Source organism: Hylaeus anthracinus, unplaced genomic scaffold (genome assembly GCF_026225885.1).
Source record: "Hylaeus anthracinus isolate JK02 unplaced genomic scaffold, UHH_iyHylAnth1.0_haploid 5, whole genome shotgun sequence".
NCBI lineage: Eukaryota > Metazoa > Arthropoda > Insecta > Hymenoptera > Colletidae > Hylaeus > Hylaeus anthracinus.
In genome coordinates, this window is record NW_026535322.1 from 9,647,061 (window position 1) to 9,660,512 (window position 13,452).

At 34.8% G+C, this 13,452-nt stretch overlaps 4 protein-coding genes across 4 annotated transcripts; 3 read left to right on the plus strand and 1 right to left on the minus strand.

The window, feature by feature from the left end:
- Window positions 1–20: 20 nt before the first annotated feature.
- Window positions 21–2,364, minus strand: LOC128895461 (glucose-fructose oxidoreductase domain-containing protein 1). The gene is made up of 2 exons (XM_054158068.1): window positions 1,215–2,364; window positions 21–1,084 (listed from the first exon to the last, which is right to left on the minus strand). The coding sequence occupies exons 1-2, from the start codon at window positions 1,699–1,701 to the stop codon at window positions 411–413; spliced, it is 1,161 nt and encodes a 386-aa protein (XP_054014043.1). The 5' UTR covers window positions 1,702–2,364; the 3' UTR covers window positions 21–410.
- Window positions 2,365–3,128: 764 nt separating this feature from the next.
- Window positions 3,129–8,354, plus strand: LOC128895458 (phosphatidate cytidylyltransferase, photoreceptor-specific). Its single transcript, XM_054158065.1, has 10 exons — window positions 3,129–3,353; window positions 4,258–4,382; window positions 4,465–4,561; window positions 4,637–4,813; window positions 5,204–5,406; window positions 5,481–5,637; window positions 5,727–5,879; window positions 5,957–6,088; window positions 6,160–6,294; window positions 6,398–8,354. The coding sequence occupies exons 1-10, from the start codon at window positions 3,312–3,314 to the stop codon at window positions 6,485–6,487; spliced, it is 1,311 nt and encodes a 436-aa protein (XP_054014040.1). The 5' UTR covers window positions 3,129–3,311; the 3' UTR covers window positions 6,488–8,354.
- Window positions 8,355–8,486: 132 nt separating this feature from the next.
- Window positions 8,487–11,433, plus strand: LOC128895456 (uncharacterized). Its single transcript, XM_054158060.1, has 4 exons — window positions 8,487–8,801; window positions 8,948–9,278; window positions 9,393–9,941; window positions 10,035–11,433. The coding sequence occupies exons 1-4, from the start codon at window positions 8,667–8,669 to the stop codon at window positions 10,730–10,732; spliced, it is 1,713 nt and encodes a 570-aa protein (XP_054014035.1). The 5' UTR covers window positions 8,487–8,666; the 3' UTR covers window positions 10,733–11,433.
- Window positions 11,434–11,564: 131 nt separating this feature from the next.
- LOC128895460 (acyl-coenzyme A diphosphatase FITM2) lies at window positions 11,565–13,452 on the plus strand. The gene has a single exon (XM_054158067.1). The coding sequence runs from the start codon at window positions 11,955–11,957 to the stop codon at window positions 13,128–13,130; it is 1,176 nt and encodes a 391-aa protein (XP_054014042.1). The 5' UTR covers window positions 11,565–11,954; the 3' UTR covers window positions 13,131–13,452.

The following is a 13,452-nucleotide window of genomic DNA, read 5'->3' on the forward strand; positions in this document are numbered from 1 at the left end:
AAAGGATTAGTAAGATAGTATTGATTTGATATAAGCAATGTTTATTTAGAAATACTTTCATTAACATATAAATAATTATCATGATTCGTGCACTATTTTGTTAATATTAATCTCACGTAACATTAAATCATTGGATATATGTCCTATGCGAATGCAAGCATATTAAAGATTCTTCAAGATATACATGTTTATGCACATATTTACAATGTAGATGCGTAGTTTTTATCGTGTCGAGAGCAATAAATAGTTAAAACCTAAACTTAACAACATATACGTTAACTTACGTTTAGAGCTGCCTTATCGTTAAAAGTTACGAATAATAATTAGTTGCATTTTGTTAAAATATTATTTACCAGGAGCTCCAAAAATATTTCGTTTAGTTTAAAAACAGTCTTCGTATCGTATTTACTTCATATAGAAATGGCCGTAGCTCTAACAGCTGCGCTCAACAAAGGGTTTGGGTCTGGTTCTTCCGTTAAAATATTAACTTTGACCCATTCCCGTCGTTTGTTACTCTGTCGCAACGCATCTATAACAGCTTGAACGTATAAACCATCTTCGAACGTTGACGCTGAAAATACCGGTTCTTTTATCCATCCCTTTTTATCTTCAACGGATTGAAATGCTTCTCTCAATGCAGCAATCATGTTTCTCAATCCTTTGACGTACGGTCTCGGAATAGACTCCGTGATAGGAAACGATACGTCTTGCAAGTCGTCTGTATCGTGGTACAATATTTCTTCTTGTCCTTTTCGATAACCGAATAAATCTCCACCGCGTGCCAAGAGATGATTACCACCTCCGCATATTAGTACTTCTTGGGAGAGCTGGCCTTGTAGATGATTGCTTAAAGTTGCCGTTACCAAGGTACCGCTGCTCAATTCCATTTGAAAACTACAAAAGTCCGGCGAAGTAACGTGCCTTATCCCATTTATATGGCTCGTAGTTTGAGTGAAGGTACGAACTACCGCATGCACTCTTGAGGCTCGTTGACCCATCAAGTGAAAAATTAAATCAATCACATGGCTTCCTACTAATGCTAAAATTCCTCCTCCCATTGTATCGTCACATAGCCAATCGTATCCTGTTAAAATAATAGGCATGACAAAATAGAATTAATATAAAAGAACTAACTTCTTGAATGGTTAATTAGAAAAGAAACAAGGCTGTAATAACATTAAGAAATAACATTGAAATTACCAAAAAGTACCAACCGTTATGTAACAAACTGCCCATATGTACTCTAACTTCGATAACAGTTACCAGACCATTTAAATATCCTTCCTCTAGAGCTTTTTTCATATGAACAAATGCTGGTAGGAACCTCAAGCTGTGATTAACGATGCTTATCAAGGAGGGATAATATTGTGCTGCTCGTACCATTTTTAGGGCTTCACTTTGGCTCAAACCTGCTGGTTTATCGCACACAACATGTTTACCTATTCCTAAAGCTTTCACTGCAATTTGGGCGTGCAAGCTAGGAGAGCACATGATGAAGATCAAATCGACATCTTTCCTAAGTAATACATCATCTATTCGACTAGTATGAAATGGTATTTCAAGATCAGTCGCTACTTCTGATACTTCCGCCAATGTACGTCCCCAAATAGCTTCTATTCTAAAGCCCTTTTCTCTGAGAAAAGGTATTATTATCCTGACAATACTTCCTGTACCAAATACTCCGATACCAGGTAGTGTCATATTGTATTGTTATTGTTTATATTTCTTTATGACAGTTTGCGCAGGTTTGCACCGAACAGTGGTGACATATATTCAATTCAATTTTACGTGCGAAGCAAGTTTTAACGAGCTCTTAAGAATTCTTGCTTTCGATCGCTTTTACGAGTATACTTTCTCTTCTAATTTTAGGATAGAATCAGAGACATCAATTTGTCCCATTCGCGGCAAACAAAATACGTCAAGTATATACATAACCTTTTTCCTAGCGGCCATCTTGCGATTAACAGATCAAACTAAATTTTTAAATCGTGAACGAAAGAATCTTGATTCTTTTATTACAGATTCTAGCTTAGGAAAAAAAGACATGTCAACAAGTTGTAATGGACAAATTTACGTCAAGAGAAAAAACAACTACTGTCTATAAACTTTGATAGTTTAAAATATCTATACTATAATAATACATAGTATACATAGATATGTGGTCGCAACCAATATGTTTGAAATCTCATTAAAGGAAATAAACATCAGGAAATTAAAACATACAATTTAACACAACTTCAATTAATGATTTCCCTCAGGGGCTGTAGCTATATTTTGACTATAGCTACAGTACGGGTTTAGCCATTCCCGAGGTACCCGAGCTATGCGAACCTTTCCGGCCGATTTTTTTTTTAAACTGTTCTTTGTAAAATTCTGCTGTGGGCGATAGTTAAAGATTTTTGGAAAAAAACTCACAAAAAATGTCTTGTCTTTAAACGTATTTTTAGCACGTTTCAAAAACGAATTGCAGAATCTGTAACTATCGCCCAAAGCGAAATTTTACAAGGAACAGTGTAAAAAAAAAATCAGCCGGAAAGGTCGCTTCCTCGCCTAATAGGATGAAAATAACTGTTTGGAAAATTACAAATGTTTGACATTATTCTGTCTTTGTCTCTCCTCCGATTGTTGTATCTCCCTCTCTGTCACAGCATCATTGAAGAGACAAGGATCTATCTATCCTTGTCCCGGAGCTACCTACTTTTTCCGCAACTGTCGTTGAAGCCAACTCGCGACATTTTTGCAAAGGAAATTGTTGTTCAGAATAGTCTCAGCTATAGTTTTCGGACACCCTGTATAGTCCGTTCGTTGAAGCTTTTCACTAGTCGAACTATATATACAAGTGCGCAGACGTGGATAGAATAGCGGCGACCAATCAGAATCGAGCAACGTTATTTCGTAACTACGATTCATAAACGTGCATGTAGAGTTTGACAAAGAGTATTAGATACTCTTATCATTATCTAATACTCTTTGGGCTCTAATTAGAGAATCTCGAAATTTTATTTTGCTGAGGACACACCCTTCGAAGAGCGTTGCGAACAAGCGTTAGGTGGCGTTTAGTCTTTTTTTGTCATTGATTTTCCGAAGGGACCCGAAGTAAACCGAACGTCCACGATGATTATACCCTGCGCTAACCTGTCAGTTTGCTTTGCGCGAATGTGATAGGTGTTTATCACGTCCGTTCTATTCATTTAATTATTTAAACATGTAAATATGTAATTAAATCATACGAATCGGTGGTCGCAGCGCTATTTTTTACTTTAAGTTCTTGTACGAATATTAGGGTCGCAAATCATTAAACGCGTGAAAAAATGTCGGAGATTCGTAAAAGAGTAATTGTTACCGACGATCAGGTAAATAGACTTTTCCTATTTTTATGAAAACCTTCGCTCGGTTGCACAACAACATTGGTTTTTTTCATTTTTTGTTTTCGTTATAATCGATCCCGGTTTCGATCATTGATTCCGGTTGGCTGCGAATTGACCTTTCAATTGGATAGCATTCGTGTTTAGTTGATTGAATACTGACTGTGACATCTACCAACACTATACCATTGCGATTACCGCTATACTATTAATATTATTTTTGTGATGTAGCTGCAGAAATTTTACACGCATATATTCTATCACACATTTTTTTTTTACGTGCCTATATAAATTAGGCTCAAAAGAGTTTGTCTAGTATCGTATATATAATATCTAATCTATTAATTAATACCATTTACACAACGTGAATGTTTATTACCTTGTTCAATAGTCGGTCGTTCTATAAAAATAAATTATTCTATGAGAATGTGAATCTTAATTGCGTAAATATCAATGGGTGGTGTTTTTATTTTATTTTCTAAATGATTGTTTACGTAATTTGTATCTCCCCTATTATGATAATGATATACTTCGCAATAGTGATAATTTTGTCGCTAATGACAGCAAAATGGATGAAATTAAACTTCCATTTAAAAAAGAAAAGGAGAAACGATAGTTCCACGTGTATCTGTTGTATAAAATTGTTATTTCATGGAAAAATACATAACGATCATACACAATTTCTTTTAAATATGATAAAGTTTTATTTTGTAAAATTATATCAGTAAAAAGTAGAATATTGAATAGATTTCCCATGGATAAATTTATAAATTAAAGGCTATAATTTATTCTCTTATTTTTAATAAAAGACGTAACAGTACAGACATCTGTGAAGACTAAATGATAATTACTTAGTAGTATAGATGGACAATTTTAATGATATATTGTACAGAAGGAAGATGTGGAGTCAGAAGAAGATGCAAAATTGGAAATTGAAGAGATGGCTAAATCCTTAACGCAAGGAACGGATCATACCCCACACATTTTGGATTCTGCTCTTTCCGGCTTAACCGATCGGTACAATTTTCTAAATTACAAATTGAAATCATTTAAAATGTAAATTACCAAATATAAATAGTTGTTGCATTTTTTTTTTTAGCTGGAAAAATTGGATAATCAGAAGCATCTTTACCTTGTTTATGATTGCTGGATTTTGTGGTATTATTTATATTGGACCATTAGCATTGATGGCCACAGTAAGTCTTTTATATTAATTTTATAAGTGTATATATATATATACATATATAATATACTTTTGTATTCTTTAATAGACATTGGTCGTACAAGTAAAATGTTTTCAAGAAATTATTAACATTGGGTATGCCGTGTATAGAATTCATGGTTTACCATGGTTTAGATCTCTGTCATGGTATTTCTTAATTACTTCAAATTATTTCTTTTACGGCGAAAATTTGATGGACTATTTTGCCGTAGTGATTAATCGAACAGTAAGTATACCTAGACGAGTTAGTAAAACCAATATAAAAGGTCGTTAATATACATTAATATATATATTGAACTGGTTTGTGAGATTCATTTTTATAAATATCTAATAGTGACATAAAATCAATAAACAAAGCTTCTTTGAGTGTTACCTTTATATAACTTATATGGCTTCCAGTTTTACTTTGCAAGGTTTCTATTAGATTAATACATATGAAATGATGTTACATTGGGCAAATTTTTACATTTTTCTCAACAATTTCTTATCTTGTTAATAATGGTTTACTTAAATTAAGAAGTTTCAAAGGTCTAATGCTGAAGTTTAAAAATGAATATCGAATGCTTTTCAAATTATAGCAATCTTCCGTAAATAGTGACTTTTCTTTCCTTTACAGGAATATTTACGTGTACTTGTTACGTACCATCGTTTTATTTCATTTTGTCTTTATATAGTCGGTTTTGTATGGTTCGTACTATCGCTCGTAAAGAAATATTACATGAAACAATTTTCCCTATTTGCTTGGACACATGTTGCTCTACTTATCGTTGTAACGCAAAGTTATCTTATAATGAAAAATATTTTTGAAGGTTTGATATGGTACGGCAATTATTTACACGTGTTACTATTCTCTGACAATTATTTTATGGTAATTGTATATGTATTTGGTTCAGGTTCATTGTTCCAGTCAGTATGATAGTGATAAATGATGTAATGGCATATATGTTTGGTTTCTTCTTCGGTAAAACGCCTTTAATTAAATTATCGCCTAAAAAAACTTGGGAAGGTTTTATAGGAGGTGGTATTTCAACTGTCATACTTGGTTTAGTGGTAAAGTTATATTTTAATTTCCATACGAATTATTAAACGAAATTGTATTTTCCTAAACTCAATAAATCTACGGAGAAAATATATTTTAGGTATCTTACATAATGTGTCAGTATCGCTACTTCGTCTGTCCTATTGAATATAGCGAAGCTTTAGGACGAATGACTATGGATTGCGAACCATCCACTTTATTTCAAGCTCAGGAATATGATCTGCCTAATTGCTTGCAACTCGTGTGGAAAATGGTGACGCTTTTAAAAACGCCGTTTGCATACGAGAAAGGCATGCGCAGAAGAATTTAATTTTATATTATGTTTTACAGATCAGCGGAAGATCCACTATAATTCTCTATCCATTTTTACTTCATTCGTTATCAATGTCGATATTTAGTTCGGTAATCGGACCATTTGGAGGCTTCTTCGCCAGTGGTTTTAAGAGAGCATTTAAAATCAAGGTTGCTTCTTTATCTTATCTACAAATTATATAATAAATCATGGTATTCATAATTTCGTATAATTAACGCAGGACTTCGGAGATATTATTCCTGGTCATGGAGGGATAATGGACAGATTCGATTGTCAGTATCTGATGGCAACATTTGTAAATGTCTACATTTCTTCGTTTATTCAAACTGCTTCACCGCAAAAACTTTTACAACAGGTAAAAAACATAGAATGTACCCACAAATTTATTACATACTATACCCTATAATATATATAATTATTTTTCTTGATATTGTACACGTACGTTTTATACGATACAGGTGTACAGCTTGAAACCAGAACAACAGTTGCAATTATTTCAAACGTTAAAGGATTCGCTACAAAACAGGGGTTTGTTGAATATCTATTGATGTTCCAGCATCTATTAGAATTATGAATGATAAGGATTTACCTTTAAGTAGCAGAGAGTGTTAAGGAGAACTGCTTGCTGTCGTTTCTAATATCTGTCTGAATATTGTGTGCAATGTATGTTTGTACAAACAGCATTAACAATATTAATCATAACTATATGCTAAATGAAATTACGAAGGTAAAGTTTATTTTTTAATTAGAAAACTAAGGGATATGCCATGCAACAATTGCAGTTTTTTTGCATTCCGCGACAAACAGTCCATTTTTTATCAAGCAAAAGAATTTCACTAAACTGTGATGACGATAGAAATTCGATAAAGAGTTTCCTTTCTATCGATTAAACCAAAGAATGATGGAGGTACTGGTATGTTATAGAAAAAAAAGACTTCCAATTACTCGTAAATATTTGTTTTCTTTTTTTACAAATTACAACGTAATAGCAAATTCATCGATACAGATTAAATTTCATATATTGTTTATTCCAAACCAGATGTATTTACTTAAATTAATCAGATCTCAATATATTTTTAAACTGTAATTACGCATTTAAGATTCATAGTATATAACAGAGACGAATCTCTTTAATAATACCCATTTTTTGCATACGATTTTAAATAGAAAGTAACATCCAATAGTTTTATTTGAAAAATCATTGAAACTATATTTTTCGAAAGAGTATTATCAATTGCATATTAATTTTCATGTAAAGTGTTTCTCATAGATTACTACCATAGTTTACACATTGTGTATGTATTAATGTATTTATAATCAATATGTATTAATCGGTGTTATTGACAAAAATGACAAAGGGAATTTTAAACTTTCTTACGATCAGTGTCATGCAAATGTTCATATTTCTTCATAGTATTAACATTGGAGTTAACATTTTCTTTAATCTTCCTCAAGGAAACAAGTTCTAAATTTAACAAAATATTGCATTGCAATAAATGCAAGTAAAACTGTCGTATTTTTATTCTATTAACAATCATAGTACTTATCTGTTTAACAGGTAGATGTTACTGTACATCATGACACTGAACATATTGCTATGTTTTAATTGTACATGTGAATCTATAAAGATAATAAGGTGAAAGAAGGTAACTTGCTCTTATTTTTAATTTTATTATAAGAACTTTTATTACGAACAAAAATAAAGAAGAGATTAAATCGTTCGTTAAATGGAAATGTAACTGTTCTTCGCAGTAGTTACCTTTCTACTTTAATACTCCTACTTTTGCTTACTTAGCGCATAGCAATTACTTGTCCCGTTATATAAATCGAAAAGTAAAATAATCTCACATTTACTGCAAGATTAAGAAAATTTAATTGTAACTCGAATATTCAGGAATATTATTATAAAATATTACGTTCCAAGTTATTCCATAGTCCTATTTGAAATTGTGCCAATTACGATTATGTGAAAAAATGTCGTACGGCACAACTAGTGATATTTTTGTGTGATTGCATTACATTTCCAATTGAAATTTTGTACGTTTCGTGCGGTAAATTCACGTACGACTTTTCAGAAAATTTACACGATCCATCTAAGTTCAAATTAAACCTCTTCTATTTTTCTTTAACAATTAAACTCTTTATACGTTATGAGAAATGTTTCGATGTTGAAGATATAATGTTTACCTTAAGTGTGTATACAAAACAAGAGAGAACAGTAATAGACGAATAGATAAATGTATGTATATTTATTTAATAGAGAACAATAAAATACATATGTTTAGATGGAAGATTTATAAAGTAACAAATATGTTATCACAACTATAGATTCGTAACTGAAGGTGACTTAAATGTAAATATATGATTATATATTTATGTAGTAGTGCGAGGAAATAAAGAAAATTCTTGTAAATGTTACATTTAATATTTTACATTTTCATTCTGTATAGTTTTTCGATATTATCTAGATGCAGTGGTGCGACTGATAATTAAAATAAATTGTACTACAGATATCTACATACATGTACTATAATAGTATAGTTTCGCGCAGGCGCGAGCTGAAGTGGGAGCAGCACAGGCAACATAACCAACTGTGTTCAGTTACCATTAATATTTTCTAGTCGACGGTGTACGACAATGATTTAAATATATGCGTACACGTACATAAACATTATAAGCCCTTTCTTTTTTAAATAAGCGGTGATTTTATGCGAACCTTGTTTCGGCATGTCGGTCGATCATAGCGGAAAGGGTTACGCACCTTTGCCGCAAAGCATAAGCAACACGGACACCGAAGACGAGGATGATTGTTTGGCTCGACAAAACGAAGCCTCTAAAGGACATACTAATGATGTATTAGCAGTAAGTTGAAATTGCAAGGAAAAAGTAGATACATTAAATGCGAAATAAAGAACATCGAAATGTTAGTCTTATCAGTTTAAGAGATATATGTATATAATTGTCGAATAAAGAGAAACATGATAATAATGTAAATTTAAAAATTACAGGAAACAACTACTATCCACGAGAACGGGGCGTACTACCCGCTAGACGAAACAAAGAATGTGGCAAATCGTATAAAGAATGGGCAAAACATGCTTAAATATTACAGAGACGACATACCTATAATGGTAGTCGAGGGAAATGATAGCAATGATTTATGGAAACGAAGGGACATGTCTCTGTTTAGACGGTTTTGTTTGGTTACTTCTATACTATTATGTATCGTAACAATAGTCATATTTCTATATGTTTTACCTTGCGATAATTCAGTGGTATGTCCCTCTATCGATGAATCTCAATCGTCTATATCGTGGGATAAAACTTTACGAGGAGTAGGTGAGTTTCTTAAAAGACTTATGCATTAACATAACCCTATCTTAAATTATTGTATAGTTTAGTATAAAAAGTTCTATGCATTGTACTCATAAAAGTATTCATTTCAATTTTCAGAATTACACGGTCCTATTTCTATTATTCATGGAAACCCGTCGAGTCTTATATTCCTCGTTCGTGGACAACGATATAAAGGAAACGATACGAACGAGGAACAGGGACAAATATCAGCGGAAGGAGGAGGAGTAATGTCGATGCAAGGAAATAGTGGTTTACCGTTATGGTTGGTTTCTTTGAAAAGACCACCCACAGAAATTGACTGTATCACGGTTGACACAGACCGATCTGGAAAACCAGATTGTATAGTCGCCGGCGAACAAGGCCTTTTGGCTAGCATCGAACCTATCGCAGGCACTATACATTGGAGTTTAAAAATCCATACGTTCGACAAGCTACCCGTGATCTTACCAGATATCGATTCAGACGGGGTTAATGATTTCTTAAGCGTAGAAGTAGCAACGAAAACTATGCCTAATCTTGTCCTTTTATCCGGAGGAACTGGTCATCTGTTAGGACGATACTGGCCTAAAAACTGTTCATCGATCGATATATACAACCTTGTGTCTAACGAGACCATATCTTACGTCTGCTTGGACGGTAATAAAAGTAAGTATAAAATATCATTTTGAAAACTTCGTACTTCTCAGCTATTCCTATATATTATTACGCTTTATAATAAATAATACGATTTCTTCGCAGATGTGACTAAAACCATGACTTTCATGGGATTATTTCATGCCATGAAGCTACCAGAAGCATATAAGCAATCTGTAATGAAACCAACATTTCGTTTGTTCGAAACATTAAAACTCGACAATGAAAATTATAGTTGGAGGCCTATACCGTATCATTATCTAACTATAAAGAACGACGGATCGTGTCCCGGTGAATTTTGCAAGGCTAGCGTAAATTTAACGTTGCAAAAATCGGGGAATCAACCGGTAATGATTTGGCATTACGATAGTCCTAATACTTTCGTGTCGAAGCCAGCTTTCTTGCTAATGTCCGAGAAACCTTACACTACTGGATTCGCCATTAAATTTTGGCAATGGATCGACACAATGTCCGAGCATACGAAAAAAGTCTCTGGTACAACAGAGAGAAGATTGATAGAGAGGGTATTGATAGTTTACGTAAATTACACGGATGTACAAGTTATGAATGCGAGTCAAAGCGATATCACTCAATTGTGTCAGGGCACGGACTGTCAACCAAATTTGAATTTTAGGGGTCGTTTTAGTTCGATCAAAATTGATTGCATTAGCGAAGGTGGATTTCCAGAATTGATAACCTATTGGTCTTCGTACGACATAGAATCACCGATGGTATTAACGTCCAAAGTCCAAGTCGTAAAATTAGATTCAATCGTGTCTAATTTACCGCGTATAAATGTTTAATGTTACTCGTACGTTTGTTCAGTAGCTACGTTTGTTTGTAGGAATACTAGATGTCCAGTTTTATCATACAAAATTAATGAACAAGAATTAATGAAGTAACAACGAAACGAAACGAAAAACATAATCGTTTCTCAAACATATTTAAGAATATTTATTATTAACGGTGACTGGTCACGAATCAATTAGAACTAGTCAATACATTAGCCGTAACAGATGATTTCGAACGTCGCCTAATTTGTTACTAAACAAGAATTTTTTAAACGATCATTTCCTACCGAGCGGCCATTGTTAACGTCTACATATTTTAAACATATTTTTAACTCTTAACGGTGCCTTGCAAAAGCTATATAGAAAACTCACGAGCAAATAAATAAAATTTAAACGTGCACACTTGCACGTTACTAGAGAACGCGTTACGAATTTTACATGTTTAACAAAGTTCTAAAAAAGGAGATAGCGAAAGTTCCTTTTCTAATATTACTTCGCGTGCGTGAGATTTTTTAAAGTAAACGTATTCAGTTATTCTGAACGAATTGTTTTCCTGAAAAGAGTAGAGCTTATTGCGCACGGAACGCTATAGTGCAGCGTCACAGAGGTCTAATAGCAAATAAAACTTTTACTCTAGTCATGTTTGTATTAACCTTTTTTTTTATCGGAGGTTAAGTACGTTATTGTAATTAAATTTATTAAATGTACGAAAAGTATGATTTCTTCATCCAATGTAACACGCCGCGAAAGTAACCATCGCAGGAATCGCGTTCGATGTAAGGTGAATTAAATTAAGAAGTTTATATCGGGATAAGGAGAAATAAGTATCGATCCTTAAATTTAAACAAAACATACGGAAGTGACTAGAAGGTGAAGGTACGAAGAGAAAAGAAAAAAGTTAGCAGATGTGAATTTAATTTCTCATAACAAGTAGTGGGGATAAGTTGACCGTGGATGACAGAGCGAATCGGTGCGGTCGCATTTCCACGGTGTTGGTTGGTGTAAGTGTTGCTATTCTCAGTAAACGGATGACCTATATGTCGCGTTCGCGATAATTTTCGTGTCAGCTGATCTATACATCCAGTGTATAAGAGGTTGTTCGGGTACACGTGAAAGGAATAAACGCGATATTCGAATCTAACCTCCAATAACCTCCAAGAAGGGAATCGCCTCGATATGCATAACGCGAAGCACCAATAATGTGCGTGTGATAACGTTCCGCGGTCGAGAGACGATGGCTACGGGTAAACGAAGAAGCATGCATACTAATCTCGGCAATTCTGGGACGTTCGGTTCGGCGACGAATAATTTGAGATCAAGCCGTCTGAACTTCCGTCCGAACTCTGCTCAGGAGGACAGAGGCGGTACTCGGCCGACCGCCGCGCCTAGCTCGATAGGTCTGATCTTAGTGACGATGTTTCTACACGTTTGCAAGAAGTCGTTGCTATTCGATACGAGGCTGAAGGTCGCCATATATTGCGGCGCGATATTCGTGGTGTCGTTGATCGCGGACTTCACCACTATGCCCAGAACGTACTTCTCGCGTTCTGATAACGCGCTCAACCAATACTTCGTCAAGTGGGGATGGGGGTGGCTGCTCACAGTAACCGTTCCATGGGTAGCGCTCACTGCGCACACGCTCGGCTGCGGACGTAGATCGATTTTACTGAAGCATCTCGGTAGACTTGGATTAGCAACTATCGCATGGTTGTTGTGGACGAAGTTGTTTCATTACATCGAGACGAATTACGGTAGATGCCTGAACACGAGGGACGTCCAGTTGCAGACGAAAGCTAAATGCCTTCAGTCTGGTAGATTCTGGAGCGGGATCGACATATCCGGTCACACGTTTATTCTGATTTATTCGAGTTTAATTCTAGCGGAGGAAGGATCCTCGTTGATCGGATGGGAGGGTATAAAGGATCTGATTATGAGGGAGGAACACTCGCGAGTCACCCCGAACGAACCTAGCGTCGGACCGCTTCGAAATCTTTCCAATTTCGACCTGGAGTTCTTGAAGAAGGCCCATAGAGCGTTGACGCCTTATCTCAGAGGACTTTTCGTTGCTATGACGTTGCAACAGTTACTTTGGGACATTATGTTGATATCCACGATACTCTATTATCATATTATGATTGAAAAATTCATGGGCGGCGTGGCCGCTATTTTGACTTGGTACGTCACGTATCAATGGTGGTACAGGTCGGCGAAATGCTCTCTGCCACCTCCTGGTGACGGTTTATTTAAATATAACGAGGTAAAGACCCAAGATGGTAGTACAATCAGGTCGAGACGTAACACTCTGAATGGTACAAATAGATTTATCAGATTCCCTATTCGCGTTAGTCAAGATAATATCGATACGAGCAATAGACAAACCGATACCGATGTAACCACTTCGAGGTTATAAACGAAAAATATTTCATTCAACGGGTTTCTTTTCCTTGCATCTATCCAAATTTCTGGTATCTTTCGATGACTTCCTTGATCTAATTATCGGACTGCGGATTTTATGCATTTACAATATTAAAACCATAGATGAAATATAGACGATATATTAGGTTGTCTGTGTAAAGTCCATGCCGATTTTTCGTTGGTACAGGCGATACAGAATATTGCAAAAGCTTTGCTTATCGTTGTTAGTTCTGTCGATTTCTGATTCTGCTTGAACAATAGAATATAGTAGGTTGTCCATAAAGTCCGGCCCTTAAAAGATGGAAAGGTTGTGGGGC

What these genes read in the sequence shown, in the direction of transcription:
- LOC128895461 (XM_054158068.1), bottom strand. Translation starts at nt 1,701, where the DNA reads ATGACACTACCTGGTATCGGAGTATTTGGTACAGGAAGTATTGTCAGG. An exon ending in GGGCAGTTTGTTACATAACG is followed by an intron (nt 1,085 to 1,214) that starts GTTGGTACTTTT and finishes TTATTTTAACAG; the next exon opens with GATACGATTGGCTATGTGAC.
- LOC128895458 (XM_054158065.1), top strand. Translation starts at nt 3,312, where the DNA reads ATGTCGGAGATTCGTAAAAGAGTAATTGTTACCGACGATCAG. An exon ending in CATTAGCATTGATGGCCACA is followed by an intron (nt 4,562 to 4,636) that starts GTAAGTCTTTTA and finishes ATTCTTTAATAG; the next exon opens with ACATTGGTCGTACAAGTAAA. An exon ending in CTGTCATACTTGGTTTAGTG is followed by an intron (nt 5,638 to 5,726) that starts GTAAAGTTATAT and finishes AATATATTTTAG; the next exon opens with GTATCTTACATAATGTGTCA.
- LOC128895456 (XM_054158060.1), top strand. Translation starts at nt 8,667, where the DNA reads ATGTCGGTCGATCATAGCGGAAAGGGTTACGCACCTTTGCCGCAAAGC. An exon ending in TAAAACTTTACGAGGAGTAG is followed by an intron (nt 9,279 to 9,392) that starts GTGAGTTTCTTA and finishes TTCAATTTTCAG; the next exon opens with AATTACACGGTCCTATTTCT. An exon ending in CTGCTTGGACGGTAATAAAA is followed by an intron (nt 9,942 to 10,034) that starts GTAAGTATAAAA and finishes ATTTCTTCGCAG; the next exon opens with ATGTGACTAAAACCATGACT.
- LOC128895460 (XM_054158067.1), top strand. Translation starts at nt 11,955, where the DNA reads ATGGCTACGGGTAAACGAAGAAGCATGCATACTAATCTCGGCAATTCT.